Source organism: Chaetura pelagica, unplaced genomic scaffold (assembly GCF_000747805.2).
Source record: "Chaetura pelagica isolate M959 unplaced genomic scaffold, ChaPel_1.0 scaffold401, whole genome shotgun sequence".
In the NCBI taxonomy this organism is placed as follows: Eukaryota; Metazoa; Chordata; class Aves; order Apodiformes; family Apodidae; genus Chaetura; species Chaetura pelagica.
This window is the reverse complement of record NW_009952259.1, coordinates 1825326-1847170: the sequence shown is the minus strand read 5'-3', so window position 1 is coordinate 1847170 and position 21845 is coordinate 1825326. Positions and strand designations below refer to the sequence as shown.

General features: G+C 38.9%; 1 protein-coding gene across 1 annotated transcript in view; it reads left to right on the top strand.

The window, feature by feature from the left end:
* The first annotated feature begins 3645 nt into the window (after positions 1-3645).
* The window catches only part of SHANK2 (SH3 and multiple ankyrin repeat domains 2), a 298236-nt gene continuing 280036 nt past the window's right edge, over positions 3646-21845 (top strand). The window contains exons 1-7 of the mRNA XM_010007431.1: positions 3646-3849; positions 9930-10133; positions 11917-11988; positions 12565-12673; positions 12818-12969; positions 13792-13959; positions 16812-16928. Coding sequence (XP_010005733.1) covers positions 3646-3849; positions 9930-10133; positions 11917-11988; positions 12565-12673; positions 12818-12969; positions 13792-13959; positions 16812-16928 — 1026 coding nt within the window. The remainder of the gene's footprint in view (positions 3850-9929; positions 10134-11916; positions 11989-12564; positions 12674-12817; positions 12970-13791; positions 13960-16811; positions 16929-21845) is intronic.

The window sequence follows — 21845 nt, the reverse complement described above, 5'->3', positions numbered from 1 at the left end:
GCTCTGGGAGTTGAATTTCTTGCCTTTTGATAACCCGTGCAATGTTTTAATTCCAGTCTTTTATAATGCACTCAGTCTTTTTTTCTTTTTTCAAAGAGAAAGGCAGTTAGATGGTCACGCTACTTGCCCATGTTTATTTTAAATTTATTCATAGGCTGTTTTAAACTCTTCTTAATGTTGGGGCATTAACAAAGAGCAGGATAAGAAATTCCTACAGATTTTGTGAAAGTTGCTGGCTCAATAGGACAAAAAAAAAATAAATCTACAAAAAGCTGCTGTGAGGGGAAGGCAGGAATCTGAGCTCAACTTATTTCAACTGGCCCATTGGCCTGAGAAACATAACCTGGCAATGGCAACAGAGGTAGAGTAAACATCCTGGTGCTCCTGCAGAGCTCAAGGGCAAGGTGCTGAGGGAAAAATAGAATAATAAGGGTAAGCATATAGCCAGCCTCTTATTCTTGCATTTTCCAGCTGTTTTACAGCCTCCCTGTGTTAGAAGTGGTATTTAACCAGCTGGAGCTGGTGCTGGCTTCATTCAGGTAGGAGTTCAGGGATGTGCCCAGGGCTGGGACACAGGGAGCTTGAGGTGCAGGAGCTGGAAATAAAGAGGATGTGTGGTGGAGAAGAGAGTGTTGTGGTGGTAGTTTCCATTGGGAATTTACTTTCAAGGTCCTCAGAAATCTGTTTTCATTCATTTAAAGGGAAACTTCTCTTCACTCAGTGCCTCTCTATACCAAAAGCAGCCACTGATGTATCATACTGCTATAAAATCAGCTTAGGTATAGGAAGCAAAGGTCTGTTATGTTTTTAAGAAAATGAAAGAAGACATCCTAGACAATCACATCAGCAAAACTTAATCTATATTTTAGCTGAATATCATATCCTTTTGAACCACTGAATTGCCAGCTGGGAGATAAGAACCTGAGATGCTCTGTTTTCTTCTGCTGTACAAGCCTAGGTAAGCCAGGCAACCTGCTTTGCTTTCCTGAGGTGATAGCTTTAGTTGTATTCCCTGCTTTGGCACAGGGGTTGGAATCTATGATCTCCAGAGGTTCCTTCCAACCCATAACATTCTGTGATTCTGTGAAAATATTTGCAATGTCACTGGGACAAAACCAAAACGGTTCCTAAAGGATAACAGCTTCCCTGTGGGAGCTGTGACAGCTGGTATCTCTGTTAACCAATGGAGGTATCTTCTGTCTCCACACAACTTAAGAGCCAAACACACAAAGTGCCTTGAGTTTGTCTGTAGATGTAGGGAGACATGCTTGACCTCTGCTGCCTGTCAGGATCTGCCCAACATTGGGACCTGATTTAATTTCTCCTGTGGTTAGTGTGTCTCATTTAAAAAAGACATTTAAATGATCCATCACGCTGGTGGGGCTGGTACTATTCTTTTTGCCACTGTAGATACAGACTTTTGTTACCTTTTCCATGGTTCTTGTGCATTATTTTTTTTAGTCTGTATGCCAGAAAATTAGGTGCTAATTTTCTTCAAAGAGTTCTTTGTCCCACTCTATGTTGAACTGAAGTGCTTGACACCTGGGAGTTGGTTCTTCAGTGAGTCATTTCCCTTTGCTATTCCATAATGAGATATTTCTGTGTATTTTTTTGCATGTAAATACACTTGGCAAAACCTTTGGAAGTTTCGGGGTTTTTTTCTAATTCAATTCCTTGTCTGGATGCTGTATAATTACAGTTTAGTGCTTTCTGTCAGACGAGCTGAATCCATTGCCCTGGGATATATTGTGCTCTCAAAGGGCTTTGGGAAGAGACAAACCATATGATGGTCTTAATGTCCTTTCACTCACTGGCCTATACTTGTTATGTTGGATACTGTGTATCCAACCTGTGACATTCTGCCTTCGTGTGATTCAGCATTGGTAAATAAATAAGGAAGTAATTGAAAAAATGTTTATGCTTTTTATTGACTTAAGGTGCTTTGGAGAGCAGCATTAATCTACAGTTCAGTGAAGCATTAAAAAAATATTTGAAATACTCCCTCAAGAGTTTTCCTTTGTAAATAAAGCCTTGCATTAAACTGCTGTGAACTGGCCAGCTTTTAGGTTTTTGAATGCACTGGTTTTGTCTTCGTTAGTAATTATAGCTGAGGATAATAACACTGGAATTGTCCTTCATCAGAAATAACAATCAGACCTGATGATGTGGGTATGTGATGTGCTGTGAGGATGGTTGCCCTTGACCTCAAGCTTTGGGTTTTCCTTGCCACTGCTTGTCCTCTGGTGGAAACACTGGTGGAAACATCTGGTCACCTTAAAAGACCAAATCAGAGCAGGAGCCTTTTCTCTTTACTTTGTAACCAAGGCTGTAAGAATGACCTGGTCGCAAAAAGGAAGGAGTAACCTCAAACTAAATTGTGAAACACAGTGGTATCAAGTGTTCTCTTGCTGTTGTTTTACTATTTATTTTGGGGGATCCCACTGTGAGACCATCATAGAGAACATATATTTGAATATCTCAGTGCAGTCGCTTGGTGTATAAGTGACCTTGGTAAAGTCATTTCACCCTTCTGTGCTTTGAATGTCTTTTTTTCATGTGGGCTGATAGTGGAATTGGGTTTTTTTTTGGGTTTTGTTTTTATTATTTTAACTGAGAATTTTAAAATTTATTTTAAAATTAATAAGCAGAGAAGTTGTGTTGAAAGGCTTCTCATAGAAAACATAAAAACAATGTTCATGTTTTTTCTGGCCTCTGGAAACTGAGAGACTGTATGGTTTCCAAGCACTGCAAAATTTATTATAGTATTTTCAGGTTTTTTTCCAGAATAATTTTCCCTTCATTTTCCCATAGAACAATAATTTTCATTTCTTGGAGAAACTTTAAGTTGATGGGGGGGGGAAAGGCTTTTGATATTGGAGTTGGAAAATCCTTGAAGGAAAATGTTGTGCTCTTCTTACTGTGAGACCTCTGAAGACAAGTGACCTTACTTTGGAATAAACATTAGTTCCATTTCAGCCCAATCTATACCACAGATCCAATTTTTTACTAAAGTCTGCATTTGAGGATGTACAATAGAGAGATTTTGACGGTGTTGATATGAAAGGGGGTTGTATGAGCCCCAAACCACAGAGCAGCATCTGTTTGGTTCCCTGTAGCATTTATTTTTTTTTTTTGTTGATTCTGCTGTTTGAAAAGACTATCTCTAATTGAAGCCTTACCTGTACAGTTTATCAATGTACAGGATGATGTTAGTTTAGCACCTCCATTAGTTTCCTGAAATGTCTTTTTCCACTGGGAAAAGTAGGTTTCGGGGCCAGATTTAGTTCTAAGTACAGTTTGCAGCCTTTTATGTAGCAGAGAACCTGGTGGTTTGCTGGGTTTTTCTTCATCCTTTGGGAGGTTGGGTGTTCCTGGGAAGAAAGGTCATCTCTCTTCTACTGCTCTTCTTCCTTCTCCAGTCATTCTTCCTCTTCCCTAGTAATTTGGTGTCCAGATTTATTTCCATTACACTCTACATACTCATGTGAATCACGTGAGGGAATAAAAGGAGGATAAAACATAGAACTTCATTGTGAAATGTGTGCTACTTCCAGGAAAACAAACCTTGTAGCTGATTCATTTTTAAGACTTCAACTCTACCTTTTTCTCTTTCTCCTTTGTATTGGCAGGATAAAAAACATGAACATGCCTCGTAGCCCGACTTCCAGTGAAGATGAAATGGCACAAAGCTTTTCTGACTATTCTGTTGAATCTGAATCAGACAGCTCCAAAGAGGAAACTATTTATGACACAATTAGAGCAACTGCAGAAAAGCCAAGCAGCAGAATGCAAGAGGGTCAGAGCAACACATTAGTCATTCGAATTATCATCCCTGACCTGCAGCAAACGGTAAGAGATATTGCATTACAATTAAAAGAAAAACAATTGAAGTTAAATGATTGGCTTTCCTGGCTTCAGTCTGAAGTAGGTCTATTTTCTTACAATTTTTTAACAAGTTACAGGCAAAAGCTATGTCCTGTTTTTCTTTTTTATAATGGCTAAGTTTTTTTACACTAGAGGTGTGTCTGGTTGCCTAAACATAAGGGCACCATCCCATCCTTTAGGGTGTATTTAGTGTATTAGCTTAATGAAAGCTGTGGTCATAAAGCAAAATGCCTTTCTGGTCTGCATTCAGGGCTGTTTGAGTAGAAGAAAGAGAATTAGGCATCTAAAATTGCATCAGAAGATGAGGGATGAACTCCAAAATCTCATGTTGTCTCTGGAAAAGCCTCATAAATAAGTAACCTCTTTGTCTTCTCTGGTTTCTCTGTCATGAGGTAGTTTGTGATTTATACTAAACTGGGGTCTAGCAAGAGGCCATCAGATTCTCTCTTCCATATTTGTTGTCTTCCTCTGTCATCCTCCCATGAAAAGACATCCTTGTTAGAGAGCTGGTGGATTTTAGAGCATCAAAGTGAGGGAGGAGAAGCACAAATAAATCTTCCCTTGCTCCTTTGCTCTTATGCCCTTATGTTGTTTCTCAGACTTCCCCCCAGAGAAATCAACACACTGGCTTTGGAGGAAGAGTGAAGCATGGCATTGTAATGGTCCACCGTTTTTTACAATGACATGAGATCTCTCTTTTATTCTTTCACCCTTTCTCCCCACTTAGACTGGAAACATCTCAGAGAGGACAAAACAGACCTTTCCTGATATTCTTAGAGGAGTAATTTGCAAGCCAGCATGTGTACCTATGGCTATATCTGGTGTCCCTAAGTCTGTTCTTCAGTTCTTTAATTGAAGAAGTTCAAGTCTATTTTTCTATTCTTTTAAAGTCTTTTCAACAAAAGATTTAGTCTCTCATATCTCACAGGAAGAGTTGGACAGACTTTCTGTTAGTTAAATGTCTGATTACTTGAGAAAATGAGAATAAAAGTGAGATTTTTTTTTTTAATAAAAAGAAAAATCTTGGCTGCTCCTTACGTATTAGAAATCTACCATCCAAATTACTCTCTCTCACAAGGGGCTACCAAGTTATGTTTCTTTTCTGGTTGAATGTGAAAAATTCAATGCATGGAATGTTAGGAGTATAAAGTTGGGAAAGTTTGCTGTTATAACTTTGTATGTAAAGCAATTATATCCCTCCACAAGTGCTACAACAGGAATAACAATCTCATCCTGAAGAAGGTCTTGGGAGTTACTGTTTCGATCTTGTCCAAGTTTGTGATTAATAATCTAAATTACCCTGGGCCTCCTTGAATGCTGCTGTTGGGGTTTTCAATTGATGGTGGGCATCAGACTTTTTTCATCTCAAAGATGATTATAAAAACACATTTTTTTTTATGGATGTGTGCTGCATACATCACTCTGTGCTGACATTTAAGATCTGCATCACACTGTGCTGTCGTCGAAGATCTCTCTCAGATGAAATTATTCCTTTCTTTTTAATGAAGTTCATTTTTAGAAGGATAGAGATGACCTGTCTGCAGGCTGACAGGGAAGAGCAGTTTTGACAGTGTGGCCTCAGGTGTGGTTGGAGAACTCTCTTTTTAAAGCCTCATCTGCACCGTGCTGCAGACAGAGGTATCTGTGTTGGAGTTGGCAGCATTGCCTCTGAAATTCTTGTACTTAAAAAAATTCTGTTGGATGAAGAATGGTGCTGAAATTAGAATATCATTCCATTAGTTGGTATGGTGTAAGATTAATCTCTGTGAAAAGGAACTGGAGTGGATCTGGGGCTGGACACGAAGACTTTAGAGGGCGCAGCAGGACTGAGGCTTCTGGGAGCCACGTGTGGGATTTTTATTGTTTTGTATTAAATCTTGGCTGAAGGTCTCATCACCTTGGGTCTCTGATTGCAGCATTGATTAGAATACTGAAATCCAGTGTTGTACATTCTAGATTTCAAAGGATTTTGGCTCTGTCAAGACAAGCTCTAATGACATGGTTGGAGACGATTGATGATTCTACCAGCTTTGCTATGTCTTTGACTTCATTCAGTGCTCCATGAGGAGGCCCAGCAAAATGGAAAGATTAGCTTTACTTGCTAGGTTACTCTGCTGTTAAAACCAGAACTGACAGCCTCCTGAAAGCCTCTTATTTCATTCCTCTTTTTTTTAGACCAATAATAAGTCCTTTATTGATGTTGTTAAAACAATTTTTTCAAAAATCCTTTTGTTTAGGAACTGAAATAAATTAAAAAGTATTTTCAGTTTCATGTTTCATTTGTTCATTTTATTGCTTTACTTTCTGCATATGTTTTTTCTTTTCAAGAAACTCTTTAATGAAAAGTAATGAAATTGTTTTAAATGGTGCTATAGCAGATGATCTCTTTCTGATTTAATTTATTAGCCCAGAAATTCTTGTATGGAAAAGTGAAATCTGGGTTGAGGTTTGCAAACAGGAAGACTAAGAGCTTTGAAACCTTTCCTAAAATGACTAGGAATAACAGCTTGCTCATCTGCAGTGCCTGTGGTGTAAATTGCCTTTATTTCATTACATGTATGAGATAAGCACCAGGCATCATTAAGTAGGATGTGCTGCTATAGAAAACTTTATAATTATCACCCATTGCCCTTTTATTCTCTTTTGAAACTTTAAGGATAATGTAAACCTTGACAAGTTCATAAAAAGCTCTTAGAAATACTTACTTTTCTGTTCTTATATCAATTCTTTTTTGTCTCCTTTTCAGTTCAGATGATAATCCAATGTATTGAAACAATACTTTCTACAGAGAGTAATTATTTATTGTTTTTCTGCATGATCTGTATTCATGTATCATCCTTAGCTCAGGAAGGAGGGTGGAGAATATTTTAGTGAGTGATTGAAAGATTTCCTGACCTCAGTAAAATTACTGAAGGAATGGGGAGCATAGAAAGCCCTCCAGATTCACAAATACAAGTGCATGGGAGAGTGAGTAAAAAAGTCATGTTATCCACCATTTAATTTCCTGATTGAATAAGCTGAGAGGCTCAGCTTTACTACATGCTTTGTAGAGGGCAGAACACAGGTGTGATCTCTTCTGTCTTGAAGCTTATTTGCAGTTCATCCAGCCCAGAGGGCTGTGGCTGGAAAATGATCCCCACTACTTGCTGGTGAGATGGAAATGACAGTCACTGATGGGTTCCTCCTCTCCTTGCAATAGTGGTGCAGGGTTTTAGGCAATGCTCAGTTGTGTTTGCCCTTAACGTGAGGGCAGTGAAATTCAGTGTCATACTGTCAGTGTCACTGACTGGTGATAGATCTGCATCTTTCCTTGTTTCCTACCTGGGAAGCAAAGCTGGCAGCCCCCAGCAGTCTGCTGCCCAGCACCTTATGCCTTGGGGCACTGGATGTCTTTTGGACATGGAATACTGGGGGAAATAAGGTGTCTGGGCTTTCCTCTGTGATGTCTGGCATAACTGACCTCTCTCTGGACCTCTCTGGTCCGAATCCAGAGTAAGTCTTGTATCCTTTTTCTTTATCAGCTGATGTAGGAACATATCACAGGTGATTCTGCCTGGAGATGGAAGGAGTCCAGTTCTCCTGTAGCTGCTGCCAATAAAATCTCCTTTGCCTGATATTATGACAGTGATGTCCAGTGCTTGTGCTTAGAACTGCTCTTTTTCCCAACCTTCAAGAACAGATCTGTCAACCACTTGTTTTAAGGAATATTTTAATCATTTAATTACCACCACATGGTGGCTGTTCTGCGCTTTTATTTTCTCCTGTACTTACATGCTCCCTCTAGGTTATGTTTAAAACCAAAATGCTCAGATTCATGTTTTATTAAATTCTGATGCTGAGATAAAGTTGGGTCTGCCTGAGACTTCTCTGAAATGTTTTCTGTCCATCTCTTGTACTGGTCCATTTCATTAAGGAGCATTTACTGACTCCTTCCCCCCCTGTTTTTTGAGTTTGGGAGTTTTTTTTGTGTGTTGGGCTTTTAGTGCAAAGTGTTGTTTGGTAAGTGGCAGTTTGGTAAAATAATACCTTAAGTTACAGCTACTTTTTGGTTCTTTTTCTTTTTTAAATGCTTCTGTATCCTTTCTTCAATTTTCCCAGCATTTGTTTGTCTTTGTGATGAAGAAACTTTGCCTGCAGTGCTTTTCTTTCTTGGATAGAACACTTGCTTAGTTTGTGGAATTCTTATGGTGGTAGGAACCCAACCGAGTTGTCACAACTGCAGCTTGAGTCACATTTCTGCTTAAGATGCCTTCATTTTTCCTGGTTTCTAGCCTGTACTGTCATCCACTGCCTCGGACCTAGTCCAGGTTTTTCTTTGCCAATTTTCGTAAGTCTTCTTCTGTATCATGATATCAAAGAATGATAGAATGGTTTGGGTTGGAAGGGACCTTAGTTCTGAAACCGCTGCATGTACAGAACCTCCCACCAGCCCAGGTTGCTCCAAGCCCCATCCAACCTGCCCTTCAACACTGCCAGGGATGGGGCAGCCACAGCTTCTCTGGGCAGCCTGGGCCAGGGTCTCACCACCCTCACAGGGAAGAATTTCTTCCTAATGTCTGACCTAAACCTCCCCTTTTCCAGCTTTCTGCTTACAGTTGATCTTCCTTTTTTTTATCTTCAGCTTGACACTGGAAGCATTGTGGATACTGCTGACATCTGTTCTTATGCCCTTGATCTGGACAGGTGACCTGATCCACCACCTGATGATGATGTGGCCAGACTGGGTTTTTTTACTTTTCATCTCATGAATTCTGTTTCCTAGATGCATTTTGGTGAAGAAAAGCAGGGCCTCCAATAATTTAGTTCAACACCAAGCACAAATCAAAATGAGCCACTTGCTCATTTTGATTTTTTTTTCATGATACCCAGCTCTCATCTGCCTTTTCCACTTGTTGCTTGTCACTTCTTTAAAATCAACCTCTTCTATTGAATAGAGGAACTTGTATTTTGATATTCTAACAGTCACATTGTGGAGGCAGCTGTGCAAACCATCCATCATAGTTCCTCTCTTGTAGTGCAGTTCTGTATGAGTGACAACTTTGTGAAGCTGGTGAAAAAAATGTGTTGGCTGGTAGATTTATTTTTTTTTTAATGGACAAATATTATTTCTCAGAGATTCTGGATCATGAACATGATTCCCATTGAATTAATATCTTCTCTTTAGCTGGAGCAGGTGAGGTATGGTCTTCCCTTCTTGCAGTTTCCCTTCTTCCAGTCCTTCTGGTGCACATAGTGACTTACTCTCATCAGTGTGCAGGAATTTGGAATGCAAGATTAAGTTTGCTCTTCAAAATTCAGAATTGAAATATTCCAATGAATTTTTTTGATTTGTGTACAACGGATCAGAGGTGACTTTCAGATGTGTGCAGAGCTTGCCAGGACAAATAGGCTTGGTTCTAAAAGACAAACTACAACCGTTTTCTTATGGTTGACCTCAGAACCTTAGAAAGATGCCAGCAGATGCTGCAGAGATGAGCACTGCAGAGACAGCAGTGGATAAACTTAAAGGAAACAAGATAAATTTATCTTAAAAAGGATTAGAATTCATGTCTGAATACCAGCAGATGCTGCAGAGATGAGCACTGCAGAAACAGCAGTGGATAAAGTTAAAGGAAACACCTTAAGATAAATCTATCTTAAAAAGGATTAGAATTCATGCCTGAATCCCATTTTTTGGGTGAAGTTTTGTGGATCTGATTGTCAGAACAGCCTGGAATCAGGTGGATGGTGAAACATCTTGCAACGTCCCTCTCAGTTGGCTTTTCAGACAGGTTTGTCCTGCAGGTGTCCTTTCTCTGAAGAAGAATGTGGTCTCTAAAGTCTGTGAAAGGACCTGAAGCATCCTGTGTTTTCACAGTACTTGTGCATTAATTATTATAGAGGATTTTACGCCTGGAATGTAATTCTGTTGATGTATATTTTCTCATGGAGCTTGTGGGTTTATATTTGTGTGTATTTATGGTATTTGAAAATTTCAGAATGTAAGATGTTATTCAAATGCTTTTTTCGTTAATGAGATTTTAAAAAATAACTTCTCCTTGCAGAAATGCATTAGATTTAACCCAGAAGCTTCAGTGTGGGTTGCAAAACAACGAATTTTGTGCAGTTTGAATCAGAGTTTGAAAGATGTCCTGAATTATGGACTATTCCAGCCTGCAAGCAATGGCAGAGATGGGAAGTTTTTGGATGAAGAACGACTTCTCAGGGAATACCCACAGCCAGTGAATAAAGGAGTTCCTTCACTGGAGGTATTTTTGGAGCTAATATCCAAAACATTTGTAATCTGGTACAAACTGTACAGTAAGATGTATTGGAGGCTTCTACCTGCACTTGAATTGCATTTGGGAGATAGTGGTGAGCAAGCCTGAAGCTGAGCCCTTGCTCACAGAAGTGCTGGGCATTCACTTGCTCAATGAAGCTGTTCCATGTTTAATCCCCAAAAGGCTGCAAAGAATCAGCCTGTCTGGGATATCTGATTTTGGAGTGTTCCTCTGCTGAGGGCACAGGAGATGTATCTTATTCTGTGATTTAATAAAGGAATGTAAGGTTCTAGAGCAGTCTTTGGATCTCTGATTAGGTTTGTAGTAGTAGGGTGGTAGTAGTAGGTAGCAGCTGCTGAATAACCAGCCGTTGCTTTCTCCCAAAGAGAGGGTCTTTCTGTTTCAGTAAAGCTTTTTTTTCTACACATCCCTCTCCCCCACATCTAGTTCCTTCTGTGCTCTCCTTCAGAGCGCACAGATTTCATCTGGCTGTCTCCTGGGAAAGCAGCAGGGGAAGAGAGGATGTGTTTGTGTGAAGCAGTCACACAGACATGGGAATCTGCCCCCTCTCCATTGCTCATGCAGAGGCTGAGCAGCTGGGGGATAAACTGAGCAGAACTATTATGACACTGGCCAAGCATGGAACAGAGCCAGATCACACAGTATAGCTGGAAACTGGGGCGTGAAACTGGTATTTAATTGATTTTGGTATTGCTTGTATGGTGGTACATCAACCACTAATAATCTGCAGTTAATAGACCTACTCCACTGCAACACAAATCGAAGGAAAAAGAACCAGGGTTCAGAGAAGGTTTCAAGTCCTAGATTTCCTAGCAGCTCACTTCAGAGATTCAGTCACTGATGTCCATATTATAGCCACACACAGGTTAAATAACCACTTTCTATTTCTTTGTCATGTTCTGTTTCATGAGTGTTCAGTGGTTGGAGAACTCTGCTCACTGCAGCTAAAGGATTGGAGTTCAGGGATTAAAAGTGGCCTTGTGAAAAGCCAGAATTAGAGCCTCATTCAGTGCAGCCTCCTTGTCCAACAGAGGTGCACCTTGCCTTGAATTCTTCACAGTACAATTAGATGATAGGAAATTGCAACTGTGTAAACCCCATGATTTTTGCCACAGATCTTGCTACTCTGGCCACAGGGTAGAGAGCTGTTCAGGGCAAAATGTGAGTTTCAGCCAAAAATAAGAGGCAATTCTCTGAACCTCCTTCACAGGACCAGTCCTGCTAAACATCAGAACTATTCTCGTGCAAGTTCTGCCTGTGTTGATTAAGGGATTTTTCAGGAATCCTTTTTTTTTTTTTTAATTTTTTAAAATTATTTTTATTTCAGAAATGTTTAGCTGAAATATTGAAACACATATGGTTTTTATTTAACGTGTCTCCCGAGTTCTTCTGTCTGTCTGAGGCTGTAAATGCAAGTGCACAGATACCCTTAGGGAAAAGCTCTTTACACTCTAATTCTTGCTTATTTATGTAGACTCTAGGGGCTCATCTCATTTCCCCCACACCTCCACTGATTTCAGTACATTTAGGCAAAATATGAATTTTCCTTAATTGAACTGTAAATCTGCAATGCCACTATGTTAAGCAGGGTGCTGATTATTGGTGAATATTCAAAAGAAAATACTAAGCCTTTTTGCATAAATCTGCATCATTGTGGATAGTACTTTCTGTTAAGGCCAGAATATGCTATGATGAGTTTTTAAGACAAATAAGACATTTTAAATTGATACCTTTTTATTTTTTCCCTCAGTTTCGATACAAGAGAAGAGTGTACAAACAGTTCAACCTGGATGAAAAACAGCTGGCCAAGCTTCATACCAAGGTATTCCCAATTTACTGGACAAGTTCAGAATTGCCTACTTAGCAAAGTAATGTGGCTGAGAAACTGAGATTAAGTAGGAATTCATTAATGCCTGGGCCAATGGCTGAACAACAAAGAGTACGTGCTTCCAGCGCCAGCAGGGATGTGTGAGTGGTGATCTGGGAATTTCTCTTGGAGCACAATTCCCATGATTGACTCTTTCACATGTAGGTTTTTTATTAACCTTGATTTGTAAACACAGTGTGCTTTCAGCCTGCTGCAAAAATACTGATCTGTGGCTTTAGACTCATTTGCAGGTCAAAACAGTAAGAATCATATAACCATATACCACACTAATATCTTACTTACATTTTTTTTTCCTTAAAACTATAAACCCCAGAATCTTCTTTGACTTTTTGAGCTTTATAAACTGTAAGGTTTATGCTCTCAGTATAAAGTCAGGTCCTCCAGGAATGTGAATTAGTTACTGTTCAGTGATGTCAAAGTTTATTGACATCGATTGATAGTATTTCACTTTCAGTGAACATGTTCTTTTTAAGATTGGAGAATAATTAATTTGTCACTCTTTGTCTTCAGGCTAATTTGAGAAAATTTATGGATTATATCCACCATCTCTCAGTGGAAAAAATCACAAAAATGTTGGACCGAGGACTGGACCCGAACTATCATGACCTGGAAAGTGGAGGTCAGAACAGTAAAACAAGCAGCACGAAGTAGTACCTTTTTTTTTTTTTTTTTTTTTTAATAAACTTAGCATTTTTACAGCAAATGTTCCTTATTTTATGAATTTGTTCATCTTTTCTCAAGTACATGCTATTCTTCCCTTTAGAAACACCCCTAACTTTGGCAGTTCAGCTTGACAATACGGTGGAAGTGATAAAAGCTCTGAAAAATGGAGGAGCACATTTAGATTTCAGAGCCAAAGATGGAATGACAGCTCTGCACAAAGCAGCCAGGGCCAAGAACCAAGTAACCCTCAAGGTAAATGCTTTCAGTAGCAAATGATACATTATTTTATAGAAAAAAAATTATATATAAAAAGGAGAATGCTTTCAGTTAATTATGATATTGTCCTCAATGGACTCTTTAATATGTGCTTGTTCTAGTGCTTTTTTGGTGGCTTTTAAATCTTAGGATTTGCTTTTGATAAAGGGCTTTTTCATTTCTAATTTCGTTTGGTAGGAAAAAAAAGTGGTGAAATGTAGTCTTATTCATGGATAGGTGAGGAAAGATCTGTCTGAGGCAACAGGAATAGAGTTATTGTTGCTTTCCTCTGTGAAGGCAAATGCCAGAGGCATAGATTACATGTTATATTTTAGCACAGTCACTTCTGTTTTTTGTTTTGTTGTTGTTTTTTTTCAACAGGTATTCTTAAATCACCTTGATATTCTAGTTGAAATCTTGTGTTTATGGCTTTTCCTGATTTCCTTCTGACAGATATTCAAATTACATGCCAGTTTTGATAAAGCACCTTGCAGCTGAAGAGGTGAATGTGTTGCATAGGCCATTTTCAGAACTGAGATTTCTGAACTTAATGAGAGGATGAAGATTGGACATTTCCACTCATCCTTTCATCACTGTCTCTATTACAGAGATTCCTTTAGATCCTATTTCTTCCCAGATCATTCCTTGCTTGACTTACTCTGTGCTGGTGCCCATTCTATCATCTTATAAAGAAGCGAGCAAAAAAACTTTTCAATGCAAATATCAACCTTTAAAATACTTTTTCATGTAAGACAGTCCCTTAATAGTTAGAAGTCCCTCCAAAGTATATTTTTTTTCACAGTCTGTGATTGTTTTCAGACCCTTTTAGAGCTTGGAGCATCTCCTAACTACAAGGACAGCTGTGGCCTGACACCACTGTACCACACAGCTATTGTAGGAGGGGATCCCTACTGCTGTGAACTGTTACTTCATGAACATGCCACAGTCAGTTGCAAAGATGAAAATGGATGGCAAGAAATCCACCAGGTAGGAAAGATTCCTTTTTGGTTGGAGTTGAAGTTGCATGAGGAAATGTGCCACGTGTTCTGTGGTTAGACCCTGATTTGAAAACTGTTTGGGGATGTTTAGTCACAAGTATGGGATGACTTTGTGTTTCTATTTGCTTATAAGTTTGCATCCTGCTGTCGTGAATCATTGGAAACTGTTCCAGTGGAATTCTCTAACTTTGAAATCCCATGTTACTGTGGATTTTGCTGCAGAATTTGCACTAGTCCCATTTGTATAATGGACTTTTGGAAGCTTAGCATCCTGGTAGGGACACTACATTAAAAAAATGTGTAACTCAATGTTTTTGTTAGATGCCAGTTTTAGTGTCCTGGGTAAGGCTTCTTGCAGGTTTTTCAGAGGAGAAGGTATAACACTGAGTTACACTTTTTTCTCCTTTCTCACTGATGAACTTTACAGGAAGATTTGGGTCCAGAGTCCTGCTGCTAGGATCCTTCACTGTGTTGCACTGCAGGATGTTAAACTCTCACAAACTCGCCACTTGAGTCAGTTTTCATTCTCTCCATGTGTGGAGCCTGGAACTCCAGTGATTTCTCTTGTGCTGTTTGTACATGACTCTTCCTTTTCTGTCTTACACATGAAATGTGTGGCCAAAACTGGTAGCACACTCTATAAAGAAACCTCTTTTGGGAGGTGCTCATGACACCCTGAGTCAGCTGTGGTGCCAGAATTCATCTAGTGCTGGCACATCTTGATCAGCTTGGCTGTAGCTATTGGGAAGGCAGGACCTTCCAAACACCTAGATTGTATGCCTTAAAATACTTTTAAGGTTTAGGAAGGCATTTTCTGAAAAAAAGACCATACCAATATGTTGCATTTGAACTCTCTTATGTTGTCTTCTCCAGGAGTGTCTGAATCTTAGGCAATAGTTCTGTAAGAGTGCATACAGATTCTTAATTTGTCTTTGCATAGTGAGAAACTCAGTAATTTGCAAAGTTTGAAGATTCAAGCAATGCTGGTTTCATTGCAGCTATTTTATGTCTTTTCTCTGTATGGATGAGTTTGAGTAATCACAAAAAAAATGGAACTGATGTAGGATGATCAGATAAAGATATGAGTAATTAATATTAGAGGCCTGCTTAGGTTATCTGACACTGTTGTTTCTGCACACTCATCTTTTTAGCACACAACTTCTTTTCTCTTTTTCTTTGAAAAAATGGGAAATGGCTTTGGTACCCAGGTTTGGGCAGGGATCTGAGCTTTTCCCTGTGTGTGCTCAGGTTGTGGTCATTTGGATCAATTTCTTGTAGGGAAGAAAAAATGTTAATTTACTACCATTGTTTTTGTGGATGTGGAGAAAATGGTTTGTTTGGATCCAAGAATTACCCCATCTGGACTCCCTGAAAATACAGGGAAAAATTCCTTGCTTTGAAAATCAGCCTTATACATGGTTGTATCTATACAGTTATTATTTCCTGTAATGAAACAGAGCTTTCAAAACCTATTCTAAATAAATCAGTGTTTACTTCTGGATTATGGACAATCTGTTTTCAGTAGTCAGTAATACCAGCATTCCTCAGAGAATAAAGAAAGGTGGTGATTTGATACAATCCCATATGTTGTCATCTGTGTGAAGGTGATGGAGTTACCTTGCATAGCCAGGAAATAATTGGTAACAAGTGTGTTTTTCCTTTTGCTAGCACAAACTTTAACTGTTGGAGTTAAGTCTCTGGGTTACCCTTCTAGGAAAGGGGAAAAAATGTGGCATTCTGGTGGCGGTTCATGCTGTGTTAGGATAGTAATAAAAATAATATACTCTGGAGATACCTGTCTCCCTCCTGTATTTTAGGAGTTAATAAACACTGGTTTTTTTTCTCTTTCTGTGTGCTGAAAGTGGAGGAAGAAAAGATGTAATGGTTTGGATACTAGACTGGGAGAGGGGATGTGTCTCAGATTTAATGTGTGCATTGAACGAGCGTATTTTTCTGATTCAAGTTGCAAGGTGTGTAGGTTAGTAACTCCCACTGAAGTCACTAGTAATAAGGTACCTAAGACAGAGTGCATGGCTTGGCACACCTGTATCTCTCAGTTTATGTTCCATGTCATTGTAGAGGAATGATACCAATCTGAGGAGATGGGAAGTGAAAAACATGACAGACTGGGAGATGCCTAGTTGGTGTGCAATGGGGGAGATGGCCAAGGACACGAAACTGATGAATGAGAATACTCTGATTTTTTTTTGTATCAAACTTGTTAGTTAGGAAGGTTTCTAATTCCACAGGAGTCTCATCCATAGACTCATATTTCCAAGTATTCAGGGTCTGACCCTTTATTTGGGTGACAGATAAAGTAACTCTTGAAGATTTTTCCCTCTCTGGATCAGTGCCCTGTGAATACTGTGCATCTGTTTGACATCATAGAATCAAGAAGGTTATTACTTGAATTTTGACCGGATTTCTCCCGTTTTCCCACCTTAAAGAACAAGTCTTAGAAATCTGATCATCTTCGCTGCCATCTAGTGGGCAGCATCCCGAAGATTAGCGGGACAAAAACCCCTTGTATTTTGTCAGTCTTTTTGTCACGTTTGGCAGCTATGAATATCAGTGGATAAAAAGCACCAGACTTTGTGTTTTCTCGACCCCTTAAGCTGCCACTTCTCAAATAATCAGATGTTTCAATTTATGCACAGACTTGCACACATTTATGGTTTATGCATGGGCAGGAACTTCTGGGTGTTGATCCTCCCGTTCAGTCCAGAGATGGTTCTAAAAATGGAACCCTAAATAAAGTAGTATCTTCTCTGCTAAAAACCTTTCTCTGGAGAGCTTGCCTAGGTTGTATAATAACAAAAATATGACTGCTTCTCTGGACAGGCTTGTCGATATGGACACGTCCAACATCTAGAGCACCTCCTCTTCTACGGCGCCGACATGTGTGCGCAGAACGCCTCGGGAAACACAGCGCTGCACATCTGCGCCCTGTACAACCAGGTGAGCTGGCTCTGCAGAGTCACACCATCCTCCTGAAGGGATGTAAAGGTCCCCAGCAGGAGGTGAGGAGTCCCTCAGGTCCCCTCCTCTTGGCAAAGATGGCTTGTCTTGCCTCAGGAGAAGGTGGGTCTGAGGAGTCCAGTCATGCGGAGACTAGGAAGGAGTGCTGGAAGAGAATGACATGTAACCAGAAGAATAAAAAGGCATAATTGAGGTACAAATACTAAATGTTTCATGCCTGTTCACAAAAGCAGAGGCTTGTCGAGCTTTCTCTTGAAGAAGTTTTCTGGTTTGGTGTTAGGTTTTCCTGAGATGCAGGTTTTTTGCTTTTTAATACACGCATCAGTGTCCTTACTAGAGCCCCAACACAAAGGAAGGGCATGAAGCTCTTGGAGCCAGTTCAGAGGTGGTTCATAAAAATGATCCAAGGGCTGGAGCAGCTCTGCTCTGGAGACAGGCTGAGAGAGTTGAGATTGTTCAGCCTGGAGAAGAGAAGGCTCTGGGCAGACCTTAAAGCGCCTTCCGGTGCCTGAAGGGGCTACAGGAAAGCTGGGGAGGGGCTTTTGACAAGGGCAGGGAGAGAGAGAACAAGGAATAATGGTTTTAAGCTGGAAAAGGGCAGGCTTAGATTAGACTTTAGGAAGAAATTTTTTCCTGTGAGGGCAGTGAGAGCCTGGCCCAGGTTGCCCAGGGAAGCTGTGGCTGCCCCATCCCTGGCAGTGCTGAAGGGCAGGTTGGATGGGGCTTGGAGCAGCCTGGTCTGGTGGGAGGTGTCCCTGCCCATGCAGGGGGTGGGACTGGATGATCTTTAAGGTTCCTTTCAACTCAAACCATTCTATGATTCTATTATGATTTTGGGATAAATTTCCCATTATTATTGATCTATGGAAAAAACAGCAGAGCTCATTATTTTTCATTTGTTTTATTTAATATGCAATGAAGTGTTTCAGATTTTAAACAGTGGTTTTAGAAACCAGAAAGAACATAAGTAAAAACTATATTATTAATATTGTATTCCCTGATTACAAATGGAGTTTCTCATTGTAGGTAGGAAGAGTATACATATCAATTAGAAAATAAAACAGCACTGTGTTCTACCAGCTTATTTTAAAAGATCATCTCTAAATATTTTTTTTCTATGCAGGGTAATTATGTGAAACATGCAGTGGAAATGTATCTGTAGATTATACAGAAGCAGGATTCTCTGCTGATTACACTTTGTGTAGAACCATTTTATTTGACAGCATTTTATATTCTCTCTGCATGGATGGGATGGGGAGGGAATGAGTTTTCCAACAATGGTAATACACAGCATGTCTAAGGTTACATGGAGTTAGGAAAACAAGAGTCATGAGATGTGACAGTAACTAGTGAAACATCTGTTAAAGCATCTGCTTCTTAATTAATTACCATCTTCATTTTTTTCAAAACTCTTGTCAAGGCAGATCCCTCAATTAGGTCTAAAATACCCTCAGCTTCTTAAAAAATAGAATTTTGGGAGTAATTTGATGTTTTTAAAGACTTGATGTGCATATCATAATTAATATAAATTCCTAAAGCATCTGGCTGTATGAATCCTCCCCATTAATTGTGATTCTTTGAAGTAGGCAGCATGTCAGTGCCTCTGTGGTCTGCTTCTTGCTCACTCTCTAAAAGACATCTGCACTAGGCTGTCAGGTACTTGTATCAACTAGTTCAGCACTTGATAAAATTCATACTACGTTTTGCAGAGAGAGATGAAATTCACCTTCATCTCACAAAATGTTGCATTTAGGCTTCATATTGAGAGTTTAACATAACTATAACACTTCTGTTAAAAAACAAAAAAGTAAAAATATTAACTTTAACTTCATTTACTTCACTTTTCTTGAGTAAAAGTTCTGAAGCCCAGAGCATAATGAGCACATAAACCTCAAAACATGAACTCTATTTTTGGGTTTTTTGGTAACCATTTTATTGCAGTGTTTTCATGACTGTAGACAAGATTACACACTTTTAGCAAATGTCATCCAGGATGATGCTGAAATTAGACTAATCCTGTAAAGTGACAGTATTTTTCATGGAGAGAGATTTTTTTCTCCTGAGCTCAGTGGGGAAAAATAAAAACAAGTTCTGTAGAAGACTTAGAGACTCTAATGGACTTGCATCTACAAATTGGCAAGTATTTCCACAGTCATTAGGTTTGGCTTTGTGAGTGGAAGTTCAACATCTTGCAACTACACCCTCATGCTTCTATTTTCCTTCATCAGGTCTGTGTGAAAAGAAAAAGGTTTTCTCAGGTTGCTGAGAACTGTAACATATGTTGATTTATTTATTTATTAATTTGTTTTCAGTGTCCCTTTTATTGAAAGTTGTTATAAGGTAATCTGGAAGGAACTGTGTTGGCTTTTTCTGGATGGAGAGGGTGGAAGGGACAGCAGCATCTTTTTTACCTCTTGATTCCTCTAGATGGAGTCATCACCCACTTGATTTTCCCTTCCAGGCTGGGGGATTTTCTTGGGATACTTTCTGAAGTTGGTAGTTCTCTTTTCCCTAGTGTCTGCTATGTGCTGATCTGGAGAAATTACTGTGTTTTTCCAAGTTATTTCATGGCCATCCAATAACTCAATGAAATCCGGACAGATCTTAAGTCCTCTGTGATTTGCAAATAAGAGCACTGGAATGAGTTTTGTCTTTTAGTCAGTGGGTTGGATTATGTATGAAAACTGTTGTATTAGTAAATCAGGTAATTAGCTCTTAGGCAACAAATTGAATTGAATCTGCTGACAAGCACACACTTCTCTTTTAATCTTTTTAATCTTATGCAGTCTAAGAAGCTACTGCATATTCAGTTTATGATACAATCAATGAACAATACTAAACTCAATATCAGAAATTGTTAGGTTGTCAGAGCTAAAATAGGTGCAAACAGGAGTTACGGCATTTGTGGGCATCACCTTAATGACAGAGAGCTCTAAAATGAGAAATTTCAATTGAATTTAAAAAAAAGGAATAGTAATTAAAATATATTTGTTCTCCTTAACACTGAAAGGACAAGGAGGGGACAAGAGGGGGAGAAGAGGAAGCTAAGAATGCTTCTGTTTGTTGAAAATGAATAAATAAGCAAACAAATGCAGTACTTAATTCAAAACAAGTTTCCTTGGTTGAATAAACCTGATCACTTCTGTAAAAAATTATCCTATCAAAACCATTTAATAAACAAATCACTTTGCATGGTTTTGTTACACTGCAGACAATTTAGTTACATTGTAAAATCGTGTAGGTTTTAAATGTGTAATTCTTTTGATTTTGTAGCATTGAAGGGTTTATTCTGATAGGAAAATGAGTAATCAGCCAACAACTGGAGGTTTTTAAGGCCAGGTTGGATGAGGTTTTGTGCAACCTAGTCTAGTGGAAGGATTTCCTGCTCATGGCAGGGTGATTGGAACTAGATGATCTTTAAGGTCCCTTCCAACTTTTACGTTTCTATGAAATACAGTATATTCATTAATATCATTACTTGAGGTTAGAAGTTCTTGATCAAAATTGAGCATTTTAATGCTAAAAGGTTCTACTAACATTTCCAGTATGTTTATTAAGCAGTACCTGGTGGAACAGGGGGATAGTTGTTATGGGAATATGTAGACCTAGAATCAGTTATCAGTCAGTCAAAAAGGAATTCTTGGAGAAGTAACCCAGAAAAGAACTTTTATTTTATAACCTGGAGATCTTAATTTTCTTTCTTTTGGATGATTCCTAGTACAGAACACAGAAAAATGAGAAAAACATGCTGACATTTTACACATTGCTTTTGATCTTCCTGCATTTAGAGATGCAGAGAACACACCTGATGGGCACATTTCAGTGCACGCAAATGAGATGGCCTCAATTATATATCATTAAAAAATTACCATCCATAAGATGATTGCTAATATATCATCTTGAGGTATGATTCATTCTGTGGTTTCAATCTGTGCTGCAGAATAGGAAGCGTGGGAACAAAAGGGTATCTTGTTTGCAGTATGAATCTTGGGGAAAGAGTTGTCTTGTTTCCTCCCTGGATACACTGAGGAGAACCTTGGATTGGAGGAGACTTAATGAGATCAAGAATCCATTGTGATAAATTAGAAAACACAATGATTGAACTTATTCTCCCTCAGAATTTTTGCTCATTCACTTATGACTGAGAATCTACTAAATAAGTTTAATTTCTGTCACTAAAATAGCTGAATTACATGTTTGTTTGTTTCCCCTGCCTGCATCTAGTGTTAAAGTGAAAGGCAGCACATAGAAATACCTCATTAGGCAGAACTCCATAACACAACATGACAAGAAATCTGCAAAGCACAACAAAATGAATAGAAATATTTATGACTAGGAAACATAAAAAAACATTTTGAAAGGTGAAATTTGCATAAGCTCCTAAGATGATCATTAAAATGACAGGAAATATAGTCTATATATGGATGATAAAAAAGTCTAGTGTTTTGAGAACCAGGCCAAAACCTCAAAGGATTTCTAGCAGATTATAATGGAACAGTTATGGTCACTTGTATTTTACAGCTGAGTAGAGTAACAATTTAAACAATACACTGTATTGGTCCCAAAAAATCATTTTTAAGGGATTTTGGTTGCAGATTTCCTCAATTCAGAAGGCCTGAAGCCACACTGTCCTCTTTTTAGAAATTGGGCTTGTGCTGCAACTGTTAGTGTTTCTTCAGGGGAAAAGAGAGAAGGTCAGACTGGTCAGTGCAGTGTGTACAGCCAGGCCAAAGAATTTTAGGTATATTAAAAAAAATAATCCTATGTTAAATGTTTTAAATTGAAGATAGGTTAGAAAAACCCAATTAAGTGGTTAAACTGCTTTGTTTAATTGTTTACAGTGGGAGAGGATATCATTCATCCCAGGTACTGTGTGAACAGTACTATTTTCCCTAC